This window comes from Propithecus coquereli, unplaced genomic scaffold (genome assembly GCF_000956105.1).
Source record: "Propithecus coquereli isolate 6110/MARCELLA unplaced genomic scaffold, Pcoq_1.0 Scaffold322, whole genome shotgun sequence".
NCBI classification, from domain to species: domain Eukaryota; kingdom Metazoa; phylum Chordata; class Mammalia; order Primates; family Indriidae; genus Propithecus; species Propithecus coquereli.
This window is the reverse complement of record NW_012148864.1, coordinates 539,691-561,462: the sequence shown is the minus strand read 5'-3', so window position 1 is coordinate 561,462 and position 21,772 is coordinate 539,691. Positions and strand designations below refer to the sequence as shown.

Sequence of the window (21,772 nt, the reverse complement as noted above, 5' to 3'; positions counted from 1 at the left end):
CTAATTCCGGACTCAGTATGCTTGACCACTCTGTCACATTGCCACTCAGCTAAACACTCGACAAATGTCTGATGGTTTGTAAAATAACTCATGCTAACTGTGTGTGTTTCCCTATGCTCCCAGTCCTCTTAAGCTACAAACACAGAACAAGTTCCTCCCCTGTGGGTGTCTTGGAACCTCATTTGAAGGAGTCTTTTATTATTGGCCTGATCTTGGAACTCTGGTAAATCCCAGCTGATCACACCCAGTCCTCAAAATTTCCTCTTTGGTTTTACTGTCTTGGTGACAATTTGGCAACATTTACACAATCAAAAAACAAATACAACCATGACTCACACTGCACAACTGGCCTAGCTGATTTCACAGCTGATGGAGCTCTGATGCCACTATTGCATATCTGATTAGTTTGCAAATTCCCACCCAGGGGAGGTGGGAGAGGCACGGAATCCTCCAGTGTGTGGCCCCTGCCTCCATGAATGTCTCTTGAATGGGAAATTATAGGCAAAAATTTTTTTTGTAGTTCTGGAAGAGAGACAGGAGACAGACAAGGAGTTTAGACACCAATCCCCTCTCTTCAGATACCTTGAACCAGGATTTTTTAAGGCTAATTGGGTCCCAGGACAGCCAGCAGATTTTTACCCTAAACGAATGGCACCTTTGCAAAGAAGCACATGCAAGCCCAGTGATCATATCCGGCTTGCCCAGTTTCTTTCCGTTCTTCTGTCACCTCTACTGGCTCATCTAGAGGATGTGAGGGGAGTGGAAAGCACGTCACCGAGAACAGCGAGGAACTGGAAGTATTTTGCCCAGAAATTGAAAATTCAGGAAAGTCATGAGAATTTTCTTCCATGAGGTGTAGAGGAAACCCCATCCGCTTTATAATTAGAGAGAACTTGCGCTTGAATCCTGGCTCCACTGCTTACCAGTGGTTTGACCTTGCCAAGTCATTTTAACTTCTATGAGCCTCAGTTGTCTTGTCTATAAAATGGGGATAGTAGATTTTACTTTATCAAGAGTTGTGAGATGTTAGTGAGAAAAATGGAAAGTTCCTAGTACTGTACCTAGTAGGTAATATATGCCTAAGACATGCTGCCTGCTATTGTCGCTGCAGTTGTTTATATTGGCATATACAAATGGAAGATGGAATAGATTTGTTCTCTGTGACCCAAGGAACAGAAATGGGATAAGGAGTAGAAATTAGAGGTATATTTTTGGTGGATAATTAGAGTGAACCTACAATGGAGTCATTTGGCTTGTGAAGGGGTGAGCTCCCTGTCACCAGAAGTATACAAGCCAAGGCTGAAAGCCATCCGTCAGCAATGCTAAGAGAGGATATAATCACTGGGTAGGAAGTTAGACAAGAGTGCTTTGAAGGGTCCTTCCAACTCCTTATGTTTGGGAATACTTTCACCTGCATTTCTCTTCCTCTAGCAAACACTGTAACCCTCTCAGAACTGAGTTTCTATTCCATCATTTTGGGGGGATCGAGAAAAGTTTCCACGTGAGCGAGTAGTGAGTTCTGATCTGTTCTCTGTGAGTGTTGGCTCAGCCCCCAGTTTTCTTTGGGACACAGGGACCGTCAGGGCTGCGCTAATCCCTTTTTCCCATTTCCATGTGTAGCGCCATCCTCTCCTCGTATTTTCTGGGAGAGACCCTGAACCTGCTGGGCAAGCTGGGATGTGTGATTTGTGTGGCCGGCAGCACAGTGATGGTGATACACGCCCCTGAGGAAGAGAAGATCACCACCATCATGCAGATGGCTTCCAAGATGAAAGACACAGGTAGGCTCCAGGCTCCTGGGGAGCAGGAGAACGCTGGGGGATGAAGCCTGCGGAAGCTCTGATTGGGCTCTGACCATCTCAGATGCTGCCACCTAGAGGACAAGGCAAGCAAAGGTGGCGGGTGCGTACTCAGCAAGGCTGACTTAAAGGCTTCCTGGTCTCATGCATTATGGATACCATTGATTAAGTGTTTATTATGCACCAAGTACTGTTCTAAATGCTTTGTAGACATGATCTCATTGAATCCCACAAAACGGCCCTAGAAGGAAGATCCTGTTGTTGGTCTTCTTTTAAAACGAGGAAACAGGTCTTGGGGGTTTAACAACTTAGCCAAGTGATTACAAAAATGTAAAGCCGGGACTGGAATCCGAGTTTGTGTGACTCTAGAGCCCACCACTGTAATGCTACCTCCCCCTGCCCCGGGTCTAGGCCCGAGACGCTGACTGCATCCCTCCCTTCCCAAAGGGTATATCGTGTTTGCTGTGCTCCTGCTGGTGTCCTGCCTCATCCTCATCTTCGTCATCGCCCCGCGTTACGGGCAAAGGAACATCCTCGTTTACATCATCATCTGCTCTGTGATCGGTGCCTTCTCCGTGGCTGCTGTCAAGGGTCTGGGCATCACCATTAAGAACTTCTTCCAGGGGTTGCCGGTGGTGCGGCACCCACTGCCCTACATCCTGTCCCTCATCCTGGCGCTCTCCCTCAGCACTCAGGTCAACTTCCTCAACAGGGCGCTGGACATTTTCAATACCTCCCTGGTGTTCCCCATCTATTACGTGTTCTTCACCACGGTGGTGGTCACCTCTTCCATCATCCTCTTCAAGGAGTGGTACAGCATGTCTGCCGTGGACATCGTGGGCACCCTCTCGGGCTTTGTCACCATCATCCTGGGTGTGTTCATGCTTCATGCTTTCAGAGACCTGGACGTCAGCTGGGCCAGCTTGCCTCACACGCACAAAAACCCACCCCCTCCTCCTGCCCCGGAGCCCACTGTCATTAGACTGGAAGACAAGAATGTCCTTGTGGACAACATAGAACTTGCCAGCACCCCATCACCAGAAGAGAAGCCCAAAGTATTTATAATCCGTTCTTAAAGCTTGGAATACGTGAGTGAGAGGATGAGCCGACGGCATAAGCTGATCGCTCAATTTAGAAACCACTTGGTTATTTTCAGCACAACTGCCTGGTTACCAGTGGGCTCTCTTTTCTTGAGATGTTCATTTATACCTCATCGCTGTTTCCGGGAGAAGAATCCCTACCCAGAAAGCAGTGGTGGCAGAACTTCCTGGAAACACAGCCTCAGTGACCAAATGCTCTTGTTTACATTGGTGCCAGCAGGTGTGCTGGGCCTCCCTTCCCACTTGCTTCCGTGGTGCCATCTCTGTGTTCTTGGGAAGACGATAGAATTTGACCTGTTGAATGTAGTGCAGTCCAAGAACTTCCCTGAGACGTCGGTCATCAGGAAATCCTTCGCACCAGTTCTCCTGAGATGGAATCGCCATTCCTTAGCCCAAGAATGAAATAGAGCCGGCTCCCAGAGGCTCTGGGAGCAATTTGCCATGCCTTATCCCCAGAGCTGACACGGACACCACCACCATAAACTGTCCTGTTGTTTATGCCACTTCCTTTTCGGAGACAGAAGCAAGACCTCAGCTGACCTTCTTACTGTGAAAGCCACCTGATGTCTCAGGGAACGATTTCAACCAGTCCATTCCCCAAGCACTCCGGCCTGGTGGTCAGCATCGTGATGTCCACCCAGTCCGTCCTACCCTCTCCCCTCTCTGCAGACATCCATGGAGTCAGCCGCTGAGACATGCAGGCAGTAATTTTCCTACTCAAAACAACAATAAAAGATGCTGCAAAGCTAAGCACTGCTGGCCAAACCCAGCGTTTCATTTTGCCTTATTGTGGAGAGAGAACAGCAATTGCACTGCTCTTGAATGTGGCCTGGCTGTCGAGCTGGGTTTGGCAGAATGCATTTGACTTTTCCTCGGGGCGTCAGCGAAAATGTGATGTGGGGAGGGGAGGAGAAGGATGAGGAGCAAAGCTGGGATTTGGCAGAACGCAGTCACAGGCTCTCTGGAAACCAGGGGCTAACTTTTGTGTTTACTCTGGTGCTCAATAAGGGACTTAGGAGAAAAGGGTTCCGGGGTAGCTTCTGGATGCAGCCTTAAAGGCTTGGTCAGTGGGATCAGCTTTGAATCTCCATGGCCAAGTGGGAGTACAGGCCTGGCATGGGAGCATTCTGGCTGTTGGCCAGGTTGCCACCGAGTCCCCAGCTCCACTGATGAGCTGCCCACACTGGGGACAGCACACCATGACTTTTCCAATACCACCTGCCATGGGGACTGCCGCTGGTCCCCTCACATTTGGCCAGAGGCACCATGAAACCAGAGCCGCTGGAGAGAGATATAATTGACATCCCTTCCTTTCCCTACTTCTTCCCAGCTGCACAAGTGTGGGGGGGTGCGAGGACTGTGAGAAAGGGAAGTTAGGGGGCAGTGTATCTGGAAAGAGGGAAGACTGAGTCCTCAGTCCCCTTGTTGGTGCAGAGCCTCCCCTGCGTGACTCCCTACCTGTGCCCTGTGTTTGCACCCCATGCCCTGACGTAGCCAAGCCCAGGCAAACTCTTGCTGGCCTTGGAGCTCCAAGGCTCAGCTGACCAGCAGACTGGCTCCCTGCACCTCCAGCCGCCAATCCCCAGATTTTAATGAATGTGGATTTCTGTCTGTAACTAAAATCAATGCAACACGTTGGATCTCGAGAATGGCAGTAAACAGCGTGGCCCTGTGAGTGTGATCTGCAGGGTCAGAAATAAAGACTTGAGAGTGGATTTACTTGATACTTGTGTCTTGACCTTCCTTGAACATAGAGCAATTAAAATTGGTTCCTCTAGGGCTGAGAGGCCGGTCTCCAGTCTCTGAAAGGGTGTGGCTTCCAAGAAAGTCCCTATGACGTCCTTTGTATTTATGCCCTCAATAGAGTGGGAAAGGTGGTTTTTGGAATAGAGTCAGTGGACAGTAACTCATCCCTTGTAGATGCCCGGGCCCACTCCAGGCATCAAGGACAGTAAGTGCCTCCTGTGAATTCTCTAACTTCCCACAAATCCCCAAAGTAGATATGTTTTCATACTTTTTTTTTCTTTTTTGAGACAGGGTCTCGCTCTGTCACCCAGGCTGGAGTGCAGTGGGTCATCATAGCTCACTGTGACCTCAAACTCCTGGGCTCAAGCGATCCTCCTGCCTCAGCCTCCCAAGTAGCTGAGACTACAGGCATGCACCACCATGCCTGGCTAATTTTTTCTATATATATTTTTTTAGTTGTCCAGCTGATTTCTTTCTGTTTTTAGTAGAGACGAGGTCTCGCTCTTGCTCAGGCTGATCTCGAACTCCTGAGCTCGAATGATCCGCCCACCTCGGCCTCCCAGAGTGCTAGGATTACAGGCGTGAACCACCGTGCCCGGCCCTCAGCTGTCTTCTAAGTGCAATAGTGTAGTATGAGAAGAAACATATCCAGAGACTCCCAGGACCATTCAGGCCTTTAACGATCCAAGACCTAATTAAACTGGACCAGCCTGTGTCCAGGTGCAACAACAAACAGCTGCCTCTACTGGTCCTGGGAAATCCCGGGGCTTTGCCGTGGCTCAAGGTCTAGCATAATGATGTTCCTTGTGGGAGCTCTTTTCGAGGAGTCCACGTGTCATGGATCCTATCCAGTCTAAGCAGTGAGACATTAAAACACACATACAAAGAGTTGCCAAACCAGATAACATTCCAAATGACAAACAATTCATTTTAATTAAATACAAACAAGGAAAAAAGGCACCATGGCCCATTCAAGTATTTTGCATAGATGTACAAGTATTGTAAACAATTAATAGGTGGACAAGAGAGAAGAAGATCTGTTGTCTGTGAACAATCTCCCAAATAAAAAGAAAATTCACATTGCCCTGGATCCCAGACACATACACACACACAGTGGATGGTGTGAGAGGACACGCGGGGGGTGACTTTGGGGACAAGGGGTGTGGATTTCGCAGAACCTCTCCTTAGCAGGCTTCCCTCAGGATGGGGGACCTTTCCAGTTGGCGTTCCCTTGGCTTTCTTGGGTGTCCGGCAGAGCTGATATACATGCATTTAATACAATTACTCACTTTAGAACTGGTCCCTTATTTTAAAAATGCAGGACTTCCATACCCTCTGTGAAATAAGAACAAATTAGGACATAGGTAAGGAGAGAACATATTCAAAAGAAACACTGCAAGAAATGGAAAGGGGACTACCCTGATGGGGGAAGGTGTGTTGCAATACAGAGAACACTCTGACCAGACAGTCTGCAAGCTTCTCAGACCTTAAGATCTGCAAGCGTCTCAGAGCTGGGGCAGAAAAGGCCTGTCTTTTTACAGGGCGAAGTCAACAAGGCTAAAAGGAACTGATGCAAGCAGATACTTACAAGTTGGAGCCCCGTGCCCGGGCTAAAACTCCCAGAAAGACAGGGAGACAGGGGCGCTATCTCACTTGAGATTTATATTTCAGAGATGGCTCCAAGGCCCTTAAGGAAAACATTCCAGAGTTGTAAACCTGGCAGGAGGCTAATTTAGCTTTTATAAAGATTTACACACATCTCTATCCGAGTGGGTGGTAACTCACTAAACCAAACTTTAGTTAGGCTTCCCTCCTCCTCACCAGACCCTGGACCTTGACCCGCCCTCCACCTTAGCCAGAAAACATCGCCCCGCTTAACAACCCATCCACCTCCAAAAAAGGCTGGGCACAGAGACATTCCCTGAACGTGGCTCCGTCTAGCCATGTTTACTTCTTCCAATAAAAGAAAAGGCCTTCTCTGCCTGGGCTCCGAGACGCTTGCTGATCTCGCAGTAGGTCGGTCTGAGCGTGCTCCCTACTGCAAAAGCCTCCCTCATCCCCCTTTGGCAGTATTTCCTTTCCCCAACTTGCAATGATCCTTTCAAATAAGGTCTCTCCTTCCCTAAGCCCGGGTTTATTTGTATTTGACACCTCACAGGAGTACGACGGGCACTGGAAAGAGAAGGGGATGTATGACGGTGGGTCTTCCCCGGGGCAGCCTCCCTGAACAGGGCCAGGAGGGAAACAGCCAATAGAACCAGCTGCCAAAAGTCTCCATCAAATTAAAAAGAAAAAACTCCACCATCTTCCAGTTCACAGTACATTTTCACGGGATGGAGGTGGTATTAAAATAATGAAGAACCAAAAACGAAACAAAAAGCAAGAAAACAACCCAGGTCTCTTTTGGGTATGGTTCCAGGGAGGGTGGATTGCAGGTTCAGAAGCCTCATGCCGTCGTAATGGCTGTGGCGTTGTCCCTTCAGACCCGCCTACCTCCTGGACAAGCCACAGGAACATCTGTGAGGCATGGGCTGGGGTTTGAGGGTATTGTTTGTTTATTTTCACTTTGCTTTTCTGGAGATCAGCCATGAGGCATGGGCACTGCCGTCCCCTGACTTAATCAGGCTGCCAGGAAGGCGGGGAGTGGATCTGGGAGCAAGAAGGGCCCAGGCCAGGGAGACAGAGCAATGGTATCACAGCCACCCTGAGGACAGAAGAACTCATTTTCCTGAGATCTTTCTAAAATCCACCCCGGGTTTGTGCACATCCCATATCTCCCATTTATCGACAAACCCAAGAACATCTATGAAGCACCTGTGTGCAGAGAACTATAAGGAGGCCCTGGGGTGGTAGGTGGCCTTAGTCCTCGCACTGAGGTTTTCAAGAGCAAACAACTGTTCACTGCAGGAGGTGGGGAGCCCCCTGGAAAGCCTCAAAGGGGTGAAAGTCAGGCCAGCTCCCCTCTGGAGAGCCACCCAGCACCTTCCTGGAGCGGGAGACGGTCTCTCGGAGAACGTCTCCCGCTACTTTGAGAAAATTGTCCTGTCTAGCAGAGCACCGCACAGGCCTCCCTCCCTGCTCCAGGAGGACGGGGCCACCGCAGCCCAGCTCCCCCACCTGCTCACAGCTCTCCTTCTGCGAGGGTCAGGGAAGGGCAGTGACCAGAGGGAGAGCACAAAAGGAAGTGAAGGATAAAAGCCAGGTGGGGGAGGAGGGGAGGGGCCCCAGCGCTGACTGTTCCAGCACGGCTGCTGATGGCTGTCTTCTCGAGGGCTCTCAGCTGCAGAGGCTCCCTGGGTTAGAAACAGGTCTGCTCTGGCTCCGAGAGCCACGGTCCCGCCTCAAGCCAGCGACCAGACCACTGGGACAGGCTGGCTCCCTTGTGCATACTTTGTTAACAGCTGGGCTTCCTCGGGTGTCTGCTGCCTTCACCACACCTGCTCCCATTCCTGGGGGAACCTCACCTCGGTGTAGGTCAGGGAGTAAGGAGGAAGACCCTCACCCTGCTGAGGTCCCAAAACACAATGAAAAATAAAGGTATGACCCCCAGGGCCATGCCCTGAGTCTACTCTGGCCAGTGCTCTTGAGATCCAATGCAGGAAATCCAGTGGCCAACCTCGAGGCAGGACCCTGACTTGTAGGTCACAAGCACCTGGTCACCAGAAAGTCTGGACTGCTGAGGATCCACTCACCCAAGCACCACACATTAGAGGGCGTCTGAGGGGGAAGGTGAAGATAAAAGCATGGGGCACTAGGGAAGTGCAGAAGAGAAAACAAAAAGCAACCCAAATTACCGAGAGTCAGGAGTCGAAACTTTGGCATCTCAGCTCAGAGGAGGCCCGAGCCTGGCGCTCCCCTGCTGTCTACACTGCCTACAAATAGTACCTGTCTGAGTCAGAGTGACCCGTGTGGATAAGGGGACGTGGGCGTTTGGGGGGAAGTGGGGAGGGGACTTGGCTTGTCGCATGCAGGCACATAGCCAGAAGCCGTCACCTCCACCAAGCCCTGGGCAGGGCCACAGCAATGGCTGGCTTGCCCCTTCCTCAATCCCTAAAAGCTAAAAGGGATGGGTAAGTGCCAGCCTCCGTCCAGCCCAGGGCCATCAAGGGAGACAGAAGCAGTGGGAAGCTCTCGTGCGTACCCTCTACCGCAGGACATGGACGGATGGCTTCTGCAAACCGGGTCCTGGCCTGAGGGGCTGAACAGGACTTTTCCCTGCTGGGCTGGCCAGTTCGGACAGCTCTGACCCGGGAGGTTGGGAGGAGAAGCTGCCACCCATCCTCTTCCGTGCACTCCCCTCCCTACCGGGGCTGCGTATTGCACAAAACCACCCTTAGAAGCCATCGGATCACAGTCCCCCTGGGCTTCCGAGGAAGCCGAGGAGGCACCGAGTCAAGAAGGAGATTCTTGGAGACGTGGTGGTTCCGGAGGAGGGCGGGCGGAGCTCAGAGGTGGCGAGTCATGCTTCTTTCAGGTTCCGTGGCCCTGGCTCCTCTATGGCGTCCAGAGTCCTCAAAGGAAACGTAGAAGCCCCTTAGGCGGGTCTAGATTTTCGAGCGAGTCATCCCGCCAGCCCTCTGTGACCTGTATTCTGGAAACTGTGGAAAGGGAGAGAAGGGAGGGAGAAAGACATCAGCTCGATGCTGATGGACAGGACCACGCAGAAGCCAATTTTAACAGCTTGAAAGGACGGATGGACCGTCACCGAGAGGAAAGGTCTCCGGTGGAAGCCTGTTGATGTAACTGCCCACCCAGAGCACCAGCCCTGCGGGGAGGGTGTGGGGGGGGTCCCCATCTCAAGCTGATTGCTCATCCCCGCCCCCCCTTCCCCCCTAAAGCTGCAGCGCAGCCCACAGACTTCCCAGCGCCTCGTGGGAATGCAGGTTGTCGGCCAGAGCACGTCAGCCACGGAGAAGAGGTGGCAAGGGGGCTGTGTGTGCGCAGCCTACCCCGCCTTGCTCCTCACAGCAACCTGACGGGGCTGGGGACTTCCGCTTTGTGCAGCGGCCTTTTTACAGATAAGGAAATCGAGGCTGGAGAGAGGAACTCGCTCAGGCCACTCTGCTGGTCAGGTGCAGACGCAGCCGTGAGGCCACCACAGCTCAGGCTCCTAAGCACCACCTTTCACATGAAGACAGACACCCTACCACAGATACGATGGACGGCCAAGCAGGCACCAAGAAAGGCTCCACTTTCGTCCTCGGCTGCTGTTCTGGAAGTTCAGCCCAGAAGACCAGAAGCACAAGCTGGCTCGTTTCCTCAGCCCCACCCTTGCCCCGCTGAAGCCCTCTGGGACTGGGCTTACCCCGAGGGCTCCGGCGGACGCGGTGGACTCACCTTTGGAATAGGTGCTGCCAGAGGCCGGGACTGCTGAGAGGTGGCAGCAGGGGGCCGCAGTGTGGAGGCACCGCCTGGCCTGGGGAGGGCCTTCCGGCCTGGCACTGGGTTTGCCGGGAGCGCTTTCTGGGGCGGCCGAGGCCTGGAGACGTCCTGGAGAGAAAGCGATAAGCCTCACTTGAAGGATGGAGGGGCCCGTCCAAGAGAGAATGCTCCTGACATCTTATGCGCCAAAATCGGATGGAGAAAGGCGTATACTGCCCGCTCTCACTGAAAAAGCCATGGCGCGTCTGTGTGCAGGTCATGTGTTTATACGCTCAGGAAGAAGCCTTTCTGGACAGCAAGTTGTAGTAGCTACCAAAACTAGAAATGATCATTCTCTGACCTTATCATCCCACCACCTGTGACCCCTGTTGGAGAACTATTTGCACAGGTGCACAAAAATGAAATGGCAAGGATGTTCCCCGCAGCACTGCTTGTGACAGCAAAGAGACTATAAATAGCCAAAACTTCCATCAGAGGAGAAATAACTAAAATTATGCAGTGATAAATGATGCGGCATTTAAAAAGAATGAAGTAGGTTGATGTGGGTTGATGTTTGAGGGTTGTTAAGTGAAAAAAGCAAGCTGAAGTACAAGCTGCAGAGGACGGTTTATCTAAAATAAGTCACCACGCTCCCCATCTAATGTAAACGTACAGGAACAGAAAGAAGTCAGGAAGGGTGCAGAGCAAATTGGGAACACAGGTTACACTGGGATAGGGGGTGAGAGGGGAGGGGGGTGGTCCAGGTGAACAGTCAATATTTTTAGCAAGAGCATATGTGTAGATTGCCTATGCAAATAAAAAGAAAATCTAAGAAAGAAGAAGAAACCACATTTTTTCCACATTGGTTGATTTTTACTTTATCTTCCCACCCCCACCAGAAGAGAGGCAGGGCGGGGTCCTTGTCTGCTGGGTTCGCCGACACATTTCAAGCTGCCAGAACAGTGCCTAGGATACAGTAGCACTCGACACACATTTGTTGAATAAATGTGCTAGTCAAATACCTTAAAATAAATACGTATTTCTTCTGTGTCTAAAAAATGTTTTAAGGTACAAAGAATGGACTGTGCCACCCACAGGCCCCCACGCTGGTGGGGTTGCAGGAGGAGCCAGCTCCACAGACGGGAGTTCCAGTGCCTTCTCTCTGTGGCTTGCTCCTCTCTCGAGCGGGTCGCTGACAAGCATAAAATGGTCAGAAGGCAAGCACGCAGGGAGGGCAGGAGCCACTCAGAGAGCCAAGATTTTCCACAGGAAGCTTCTCTGCATCAGAAAACTGAGAGCAGAAACTAAAGCTCAGGGAAGAGAATCAAAGTAGATTCTTGGGACCAAAAAGCCACATTCTCAGTTCCACCCAAAGGACAATGCAATCCCCTCCTTCCCCATCCCAGACCAGCTGCCAAATTGCAGTGGCTGCCGGAAGCCAGGGTAGGGATCTTGGTGGGGAGTGACAGCTGGGTGCAGGTGTCAGGTTGCAATTGGGAAAGGCTAAGCTCCCTTGGCCACTTGCTGTGTGCAATGAGCCACCAGGGGTGGGGGTGGGGGATTGTTTTCTGAGCAGGAGCTTTATCAGCCTGTCAGCACTGGGCCTACCAAGGCAGGACCTGCCACAGGCCACGTCTGAGAGGATTCAGCTCAGCTCTACCAGGGGCCTCACCCAGCACTGTTTTCCTGAAGCAGAAACAGCCCCGGAACCACTCTGGGCCACGGCTCCCTCCTTCACGGGTGGCATCTCGCCCCATCGGGTTGCACAAGCCACACACGGGGCATCGCCCCCTGCCAACCCCTGTTTGCACCAGATCCCAGAGTCCTGCCTATTTTCTCTTTCATACGTTTCTCACTGGCTTCACTCCGTCACCCCTGCCACTCGCTGCTGCCAGCTGTTATCGTCTTTCTCAGGACAACCTCTAAATCTTCTAACGAAGACATCCATTTGCCGCCAGAGTGATCCTTTTATTTTTTAAAACTATTTTTTAATTGTAGTGTAATGTAGACATAAAAAGGTGAACAGGCCGGGCACAATGGCTCACGCCTGTAATCCTAGCTCTCTGGGAGGCCGAGGCAGGTGGATTGTTTGAGCTCAGGAGTTCAAGACCAGCCTGAGCAAGAGCGAGACCCCGTCTCTACTAAAATTAGAAAGAAATTAATTGGACAACTAAAAATATACAGAAAAAATTAGCCGGGCATGGTGGTGCATGCCTGTAGTCCCAGCTACTCGGGAGGCTGAGGCAGGAGGATCGCTTGAGCCCAGGAGTTTGAGGTTGCTGTGAGCTAGGATGATGCCACGGCACTCACTCTAGCCCAGGCAACACAGTAAGACTCTGTCTCAAAAAAAAAAAAAAAAGGGGAACAAATCATAAATATACAACTAGATGAATTATCACAACGTGAACACACTAAGTAACCCCCAGCCGGGTCAAGACATAGAAGATGAGCAGCCCCAGAAGCATCTATGGGCCCCTCCCAGGCACTATACCTCCCTCCTGCCTAGGACAGCCCAGAGCGATCGATCTTCATAAGATCTCCTCATGTCGCCATGCTCCAACGCTGTCCCCTTCCTGTGGAATGCAGACCAAAGTCCTGACCGAGGCTATGTGGCCTGGGCATAGTCCATCCCCTCTTGGCTCTCCAGCCTCGTCATAGCTCCTCAGGCCCCCCCCACACAGGCCTATGAGGCTCTCTCCCATCACAGATGGGATGTTCCTCCTTCATGTCTCAGCTCAAATGTCACCTCCTCAGGGAAGCCTTCCTGGATTTCCCAGACTAGGTCAAGTCCGCTGTTACTCTCTTCTGAGCACCCTGACCCTCTGCTTCACAGTACTTATTGCACTGTGAGGACACGTACCCCAGAGTCTCTTCTGCAGCAAAATTGATCCAGGAGGCAAAGCTGGCATCTGCTTAGCTCGCCATTGCCTGGCAGAGTAGATGCTCACACACATTTGTGAAAAGAGCCTAAGAGCTTACAAAGTTTCACTCACCCCCCAGGGGGTCTAAATGCCACCCCCCCAGAACCACCAGCTGGGAGGCGGTAGAGCTGCTGCATTCTGGCCCGTAGACTAGAGCTTGTGATTGTCCCTGGGGTAGGGGGGTGTCTCGCTCAGCTGGCTGAGCACTGGGTTCAAGTCCTGGTTCCTCTACTCACAAACTGAGCAATGGCAGGAGAGTCCCTTCAGCCCGGCCACTGAGCAGCCTCAGTGAGAAACTAGGGAGCAACAACTCACTTCTTGGAATGGCTTTGAGGAGGGAGGTGGCTGGCCTGATCTTGTCCCTACAGCCCCCCTCAGAGCAGTGGCCTCCCACTGCCTGCTCACAGAGAAACCCCTGTTGGGGCCCAAGGCACCCAGGAGAAGCTGTGCTCAGGAACTGGGTTTTGGGGCCCCCTGCCAGCGGCACCCAGGGGCTGCACTGCTTCTCCCACCGTCCCTGACACTCTGACCCAGTCCTAGTGCCATGTGCCTCAGAGTCACATGGGGTGAGGCCAACCCCATGTTCTCTGAACAAGCCTGCAATGTGGGTCTGTAGGAACAAAGTTCCCCTGACACATGTCCCTGTCCCCCCGCAGGCACGCCTGTTCTCCCTCACTGCCTGTCTCTGCATGGCTGCTTTCTCCTTTCTCTCCTCTCTCTGTTATGACTGAATTGTGTGCCCCCCACCATTTGAAAAAAAATTCATACGTTGAAGCCCTAACCCCAAGTACCCCAGAATTGAACCATATTTAGAGATAAGGTCTTCAAAAAGTTGACTGAATTAAAACGAGGCCATTAGGGTGGCCCTAACCCAATCTGGTGTCCTTATAAGAAGAGGACATTTGGACACACAGAGAGATCGCAGGGATGTACGAGCACAGAGGAAAGGCCAGGCGAGGACACGGCCAGCAGGTGGCCATCTGCACACCAAGGAGAGAGGCCTCAGGAGAATCCAGCCCTGCCAGCACCTTGATCTTGGACTTCCAGCCTCTAGGACTGTGAGAAAATAAGTATCTGTTGGCCGGGCGCGGTGGCTCACGCCTGTAATCCTAGCTCTCTGGGATGCTGAGGCGGGCGGATTGTTTGAGCTCAGGAGTTCGAAACCAGCCTGAGCAAGAGCGAGACCCCGTCTCTACTAAAAATAGAAAGAAATTAATTGGACAACTAAAAATATATAGAAAAAATAGCCGGGCATGGTGGCGCATGCCTGTAGTCCCAGCTACTCGGGAGGCTGAGGCAGGAGGATCGCTTGAGCCCAGGAGTTGGAAGTTGAAGTGAGCTAGGATGACGCCACAGCACTCTAGCCCGGGCAACACAGTGAGACTCTGTCTCAAAAAAAAAAAAAAAAGAGTCTGTTGTTGAAGACACCAGTGTGTGGTGCTTTGTCATGACAGCCCCCGCACACGAATACACTCCATCGCCTCTCCCCTCTCTCCTCCTCCCTCCTCCTGCTTTCTCCCCTTTCTCCCCTCTCTCTCCCTGTCAATCCCTCCCCTCCCTCTCTCCACAGGTTTCCTATCCCACTTCTTTCCACACAAGGGGAATGGGACAGTAGCAGTTACAAAGCTCAGAACCAGACCTGATGCTCTCAGCTCTGCCAAACCGCACCACTGCTCCGCATCCCAGGGACCTGCCAAAGGCTGCAGCCAGCTCCACAGTCCTTAGGATCAGAGACAGCCTGGGCCCTGTGGAGCCCTTGGAGGACCATGCCCAAGAAAAGCAGTCTCACTTGAGGTGTCACACAAAACACACAGGTTGGTTCCAGAAGGTACCATGCCAAGCCACCACCCCGGAAACACCAGTGTCTGCACTGAGGGAACTTCTGCCAGCAGGTGTGGTTGGAGCCATCAGAGCACAGACCACGGGGTGGGGCTCTGCTTTCATGAGCACCAGTGGTGGGGGCAGAGAGCCTGAACCCCACCCTCACCTCCCACAGGCCCCTGCCCTTGCCCTGCCCGTCAGATGAGCAAGACATCAAGGTACCTCCCTCAGTAAGACTTCTGATTACTGGAAAATACTGACAGGTACGAGTTGGTGGGATAAGTTCTATGATGAGAGAAGTACAAGGGCACCAAACTCAGACTCGAGGGGTCAGAGCAGGCTTCCTGGGAGGAGTGGCATCTAAGAGCAGATGTGAGGATGAACAGGGGTTGGCATGCTAGGGGCAGAAGGAGCATGTCAGGCAGGACAACAGTGTGTGCAAAGACCTAGAGGACACAGAGCATGGGGAACTGAAAGAAGTTAATTTGGTGGGGGAAGGTGGTTCGTGGTGTGTCATGAAATAGGCCAACCAGAGAGGAAATGCCATGTGGCTTAGGAGCTGCCTGGGGAGGCTACTTCCTCCTGTTCATTGCTCTAACCCACTGCATGTCCCCTGTAGTCACCAGAACACAGGAAGAGCAGTCACTGTGTTCCATCTTCCCAGCCACTGACATACACATTGCAGGGAGCCTTAAGAGCGATGCTCCCAGCCCAGGGTTGCTGAGAATCCACTTACCTGGGAGAGGATGCAATTTGGTGCAGGGGGCACTGGCCGGCTCGGGGGAGGCCTCCTGGATGACTCCTTTCTCTCTACTTGAGCCCCAGGCCCTGGGGAGTTCCTAGCAGCCCTGCTCAGGTGTGCTGGCAATGGCGCAGGTGGGGATCCGCCGTGCAGATAGTCTGGGGGAGGTCGGGGAGGAGGCTGGGAGGGCTTCCGTAGGGTTTCAGGAGTGTTGATCATCTATTTACATAAGACAAGGAACATCTGAGACAAGGACTCCTCAATGCACTAAAAACTCAGGGGTGCCCTTGTGTGCCTCGTTGAGAGGACCAGAGCCCAATGCGAGAACAGATATGCTGACCCATTGAACCCCTAGCATCCCAGAGGTCAGATGCAACCTTAAAAGTCATTAGGGGACGTCAGAACAAATCGACATGTCTCTCAAGCCAATAAAATGGCTTTTATTACCAGTCCCAAGGGCCCACAGAGGCTCTTAGGAAAATCCAGTGTGGTCTTGAGGATAACAGAAAAGTAACAATGTTCGAGGGGCAAAGCCCTTACCTTTCGCTTGCCCTGCGGTGTCTGCAACTTGAAAGTTGGGTTGGCATGACCAGTTCCGCTGTTCTGAGACACCCTGAAGGGACAGCTAGTAACGGGGAATGGGAGGGGCAGATGTTCAGCCAAGGTCAGCGACTGAGTTCCCTTTTACCCAAGCACAGCCAGCAAGCAGCTAAATCTTCCCCAAATCTGCTCTGGAGGAAGTAGGATTGGTCTTCTCAAACCCCATCTTCCCAAAGAAGACCTGTGTGTGGCCAGTGGAGAACTCCCAAGGAAAGAGAGTTGGCCTTACACAAAGCAGAGCTTTCTCAGAGCCTTTTCTTCATCCTTTTAAGACCTTTCCCCTCTAAGGAGACACAAGACATCACAGCCATCAACCAGTCCTCCTGGGCATAGATTCAGAAAGACCTGGGACTTACAATCCCCTCCAGAACAAGTGTAATTTAATAGGGACTCAGACTACGCATGTTCAATATCCAAAAAAAGCAATCGCTTAAAAAAAGACTTTGTCTTTGTCTTGAGTTGATGTCCAGCCACCCCTGTAACTGACTTGGGCTAGTGATCCCTTCTGTCGTCTCTGTTTCCTGCTCTTTAAAATGGAGAACAAATCAATTAGATAAAGGATGGGAAATCGATTTTATTTTATATTCCAACCTGCATTGGTTGTGAGTAATCTGCTGAGAAGGGTTCTGGAGTGATGACCAGGCTCAGTAGAGTGTACTTGCAGTAAGATCAACTAGTGATGTCTGCCACGGTCACAGAGCATCCCAGTAGAGAAGAGGACAGTGTGTACCCTGCATTTATCTTCCCTAAATTAGACCCAGCACACCCAACACTTTCTCTAGGTACTTCTTACAAAGATCTTTATGATTCATAAGTAGACCCCCAAGTCCCTCCTGGGACCCCATCATACCTGAACTGTTGCCTCAACTTGAAAGGGAGGGCCGAGGGCTTGAGTTGGCCCAGTTTGTTGTTCTGTTTGCAGCAGTAGAACATCAGCATAAGGACCGCCAGCACAAAGAGGGCTGAGAACACTCCCGCTATCACAGGACCAACGCCTTCCAGAAACAGAACCCAGGTGGGAGATTTAGAAGCTATCTGGGCTATAGCAGTGGATTTCTGACAATGTATTTCTGATTCTTCTTCAGATATTTGATTTGCATTTAACGGGTATGACTCACTTTAACTGACAAATTATAATAAAACACACACACACTGTGTACCACTGGGAGACCACTAATATTTGCTTAAATGGCCAGATCAACTTGCTTTGTGCAGACCCTATGAAGCCTCTACAGCCACTTTTGCTTAATTGAAGAGAGGCAAGCAGGTCAAGCTCTGTTCCCATTTGCCACTAGTTTTCAGCCTGAATCACACTTTTCCTGGATACAAGGCAACCACCATAGAATACTGAGACTGATTTAAGACTGGAACTCTCATCCATAATCCGTAATTTCACATTTGGTTTTATCAAAACCACCTCAATGTTCTCACAAATTAAAAATTTAAATGGATAAAATATATGTATTCCAACGAAACAAACATTACTTTTCATATATTTTATATATTGGGGTTTCATCTCTGAAAGATTTTGGGTTTTCTTTTTCTTTTTTAAAAAGTACTTTGCTACTACTTAAAAAAAAAAACAAGTTTGTAAGCCACAGGGCTGGAATCCATGAGAGTTCCACTAAAAAACTGTAAAACTTTTTTGAGTGTCTGGTTCCCGATTTTAACCTTTATTCGTCAGAGGAAATCTAAACCACCATCATGTGCCACAGGTTCGTGATTATTTTTAAGTGTCCAAAAAGGACTAGTCACCGTCCCACCCCTCAAAGGATTCGAACATTCAGTGATCCACGGACTGTCTTAATTTCTCTCTAAGCAGGGTCCCCTCCTCAGGTAGACAGGACAAAAGGCCGCTGGGCCACGCCCCAGTGCAGGCTGCTGCGTCCCTCCTGCTGTCCCTCCTCCTGCTCCGCCCCCCTCGATCCACAAAACCAGGATGGCGAAGCTGACTCAACGTGGATGCTCAGCGACATACCGCCCGCCCCCACGGCGCCCGCCCTTCTCACAGGCCGACACTCACTCTCGGGGGGCATGGGCCCGCTGTCGATGCTGCCCCCGTGGCCCGGCGTGTTGCAGAAGGGCGGGGCCCAGCCCGGCAGGCAGTGGCAGTTCTGGTTGTTGTTGCACACCTAGGGCGAGGGAGGGGAGGAGACGTCAGCACCTTGGAGAGCGCCGGCTGCTCGCAGGGTCGCCCCGCCCCCGCCCCCGCCCCCACACGGAGGAGCCCAGCACCCGCACGCACCCCGTGGCCGTGGCACTTCTTCCCGCAGCCCTCGGTTTCAAAGAAGGAGGTGTTCCTGCACTGCCCCTCGAAGCAAATCTGCAGAGCGGAGAAAGCGGAATCTTCAGTACAAAGGAAGGGACGCCGGTTGGGAAGTAGGAGACGACGGGGATTTGTACTTAGAATATGAGTACCCAAAAGGGCTGCCCACTTCAGGTCGTTTATTACAGAGAAAAATGGAAAACAACCTAAACAACCAAAGACAGGACAGCAGTTAACTAAATTCTGCTATTACTTTTGAGATTAGGGAGAGAACAATAAATATTACACTGTCAAAATATTATATTTAACAAGATAATATTAAATATGTTAATACATTATATATTACTGTTATGTGGACTATGTTAATTACTTGTCTATCAATATGTACTAATTTTAATATTATACTTAAAAATAATGATGGTGACAGCAGTCAACTCTGTGCAAGGTACTATATACCAAGTGTTTCATATGATTTTTATAATTTCATTATCGCAATTAACTCTATGAGATAGTTGACATTAATTTCCTCAAGCTTCCCTGACTCCTAGTCCAGTTTTAATTCATATGCTAATTAATGACCAGGGTGAAAATGGCAATAGCCAGCCCATCTAAGTGCTTTACAGGGATTATCTCCTTAACCCTTCTAGCAATTCTGTGGGGTGGGTGCTTGCTGCCACTACACTAGCTTTATAAAGGAGGCCCAGGGTTGGAAGGCTGGGGTGTGAGCCCAGCCATCCTCCCTGCAGAGCTCACGCTTCTCAATCACTTCTCTCTGCAGCTGGCTCCTGAGTTAGGCAGGGAGAAGGGACTCACATGGTTGTAGCCACACTTGGTCCCCGTCATCACCAGGCCTGGGTCCAGCATGTCACCCTCCTCCTCGGGCCCCCGGTAGACATGGGTGCCCCGGCACTGGATCTGCCTCCCGTTCATGATGATGGTTGTGTCGATGGGCACTGCGTTGGACTCCAGGGGCCGGGCCTCGGAGCTCTGGCACTGGATCTTCCCACACTTCGCATCTCTGGGCCCGAGAGAGAGGGAGGGAAGGAGAGGCAGTCAGAGGCAGGGTAAGGGCTGGGGCCCCAGAGGGCTTCACTCTTTCTTGTCCAAGACAACAGGCTTGTGTGCGGTGGGGCAAAGGTCCAGGGCAGTGATCGTGTTTTGGGGACCCACCAGGAGGGACTCCATGTGGACCAAGATCATGGGAAGGGAACAGGGTCCTTGTCCCTGAGCAGATCTAGGCTGGGCGAACTGGCCTGGGAAAGTCCTTACTTCAGGGACAACTGCCTGACCTGAGCTATCTGTCCCTTTTTGCTCTTCACACCACCATCCACCCAGGAGCTCCAAGAATCCCGAAGCCTGGGATCATCTCTGACTCCCCAGTCTCTCTCGCTGATTTCCCTGCCTCAGTCTTGCCCCACAGGAGTCTGATTTCCACACTGCTCTCAGGCCAAAGTCCCAACTTCCCTAGCCACGCATGCAAGGCTTTTCACAATCTGGTCCCTGCTTAAGTATCCAGCTCATTTCTCAGCAGCCCCTCTCCACGGCACCCCAACATTATACCTTAACTGTACCAAACTGGGACCAGTTCTTTCAACTGCTAGTTTTTCTCTATTCATCTCTCTGCCTAGAACACCCTCCTATGCACCAGCACCACTCCCTACCCTGTTCACCTAGATTAATGCTCCAGATCTCAGCATAACTGTTGGTATAGCTTTCTTTGGGAAACCGCCCTCATCCACTAAGTTTGGCTGGGTGGCTCTCTCCACATTCCCATTATCACAATGTATTGTTAATTAAAAGTTCCAAGCACTCAGCACAGTATCTGGCACATGGTAAACCCTCAATGGACAGTGGATGAATGGATGGATAAACAGATGAATGGATGGATGAGTGGGTAAACGGATAGATGGATAGATGAATGGGTGGATGGATGGATGGGTAGGTGGATGGTTGGTTGGAATGAATAAATGAGTAAATGAATGAATGAATAAGTAAATGAATAAATGATGAGCTATTCAGATGAGGGCATAATTAGCACCTTGCAGAAATGATTCAAGAGAGCCAATTTCCTGCCCCACTGTAAGATGGTCCCAAAAGGAAGCCTGCTCAGCTTTCTAGGAAGCATTGCCACCCACACCCCCCTCTTCCTTAGGGCTGAATGGTGCATTATCAAACAATAGGCTAAGAATAGACGACTGAGTTCAACTGACTTATTTAAAGGCCCAGTTCTGGGGCCAGCTGCTGAGCCAGGCAGGAGTGGGAAGGGCAGAACAGGAATTGCTTGGTCACCCTCACCTCATGGGGGCTGCTCTATGGTCCTCACCTCATGTTGCACTTCTTGTGTTCACCATTCATGTCCTTTCCACAGTTTCCAAAGGTGTCTCCTGCTACATTTACCTTCTCAAAACAGAGATCAGGGGCAGGCCGGGCTCCTGGTGGGCAAGAAACATTGATCAGTATACTTGCCCAAAGTTACCCTTGGTAAAATCATGAAGTTAAGAATGTTTGTTGGGAGGGGACACTCAGCCTTTTGTTCCTGTACTCCTACCAGGTTATTTCCATCTCCATAGTCTCATCAAGACCTATTCCTAGAAAAATGTTTCATATCAGTTCTTTTAGCCTTATCGAGCATTTATATCTGTGGAGGTTTATACACTATGCCTGCTCTCCAATGAAGAAGCCCTGTCCCATTTCAGGATTTTTAAAAATAGGTAATACATGAACACAATTTTAAAGATATAAAGTATGTCTTTGGAATCTTTTCTCATAACCATCCAGTTCCTGCTCCCCTATATCATGGATAAACAGCACTTATTAACAGTGTATTTTCTAGAGATAATTGTACTTCTGTCTTCTTGTATCTCTTAGATACAATTCTGTGTGTATCTTCTAGAGATTATCTATCTAACAAAGAGTGAAAGCATATTCTATTCATTGTCCTAGACCTTGCATGTTTCACTTAATTTATCATAGAAGATGATTTTATTTCATAAATACAGAGCTACAAAGCATTGCATCGTATGGATGTACCAGAATTAACTTAATCTATTTCTACTGAGGACATAGAGGCTGTTTATTGCTATAACTAACAATGGTGTAATGAACATCTCTGTAAATATATCTTCACAAACATGTGCAAGAACAAGTGTCAGCTACATTTCTGAGTAGTGGAATCGATGGGTCCAATAAGTGCATTTAAAATTTTGATATCTCCAAATAACTTTCAATAGAGGTTATACCTATCTGTTTCCTCACACCCTCCACACTATATTAATATCCTTATTATAGTATTATTAACTTTCAGTCTTTGCAATCTGATATACATATATATATATAAACCCTACCTCATAGTAGCTATAATTTATTTTCCCTTCCTTGATATGACCGAGGTTAAACATTGTTTCATAGGCAGGGAG

The 21,772-nt window shown here is 50.4% G+C and overlaps 2 protein-coding genes across 2 annotated transcripts in view; one reads left to right on the top strand and one right to left on the bottom strand.

The window, feature by feature from the left end:
• NIPAL4 (NIPA-like domain containing 4) overlaps positions 1-2,875 on the top strand; it is a 55,037-nt gene extending 52,162 nt beyond the window's left edge. Inside the window, 2 exon segments of the mRNA XM_012650379.1 lie at positions 1,621-1,781; positions 2,247-2,875. Coding sequence (XP_012505833.1) covers positions 1,621-1,781; positions 2,247-2,875 — 790 coding nt within the window.
• A 4,791-nt stretch (positions 2,876-7,666) lies between these two features.
• Positions 7,667-21,772, bottom strand: part of ADAM19 (ADAM metallopeptidase domain 19) — an 84,896-nt gene continuing 70,790 nt past the window's right edge. The window contains exons 13-21 of the mRNA XM_012650377.1: positions 20,680-20,756; positions 19,170-19,374; positions 18,336-18,413; positions 18,114-18,222; positions 16,941-17,085; positions 16,031-16,115; positions 15,485-15,709; positions 9,983-10,135; positions 7,667-9,243 (exon numbers count right to left, since the gene is read on the bottom strand). Of these exons, the coding sequence (XP_012505831.1) occupies positions 9,190-9,243; positions 9,983-10,135; positions 15,485-15,709; positions 16,031-16,115; positions 16,941-17,085; positions 18,114-18,222; positions 18,336-18,413; positions 19,170-19,374; positions 20,680-20,756 (1,131 nt within the window). The 3' untranslated portion in view covers positions 7,667-9,189. The remainder of the gene's footprint in view (positions 9,244-9,982; positions 10,136-15,484; positions 15,710-16,030; positions 16,116-16,940; positions 17,086-18,113; positions 18,223-18,335; positions 18,414-19,169; positions 19,375-20,679; positions 20,757-21,772) is intronic.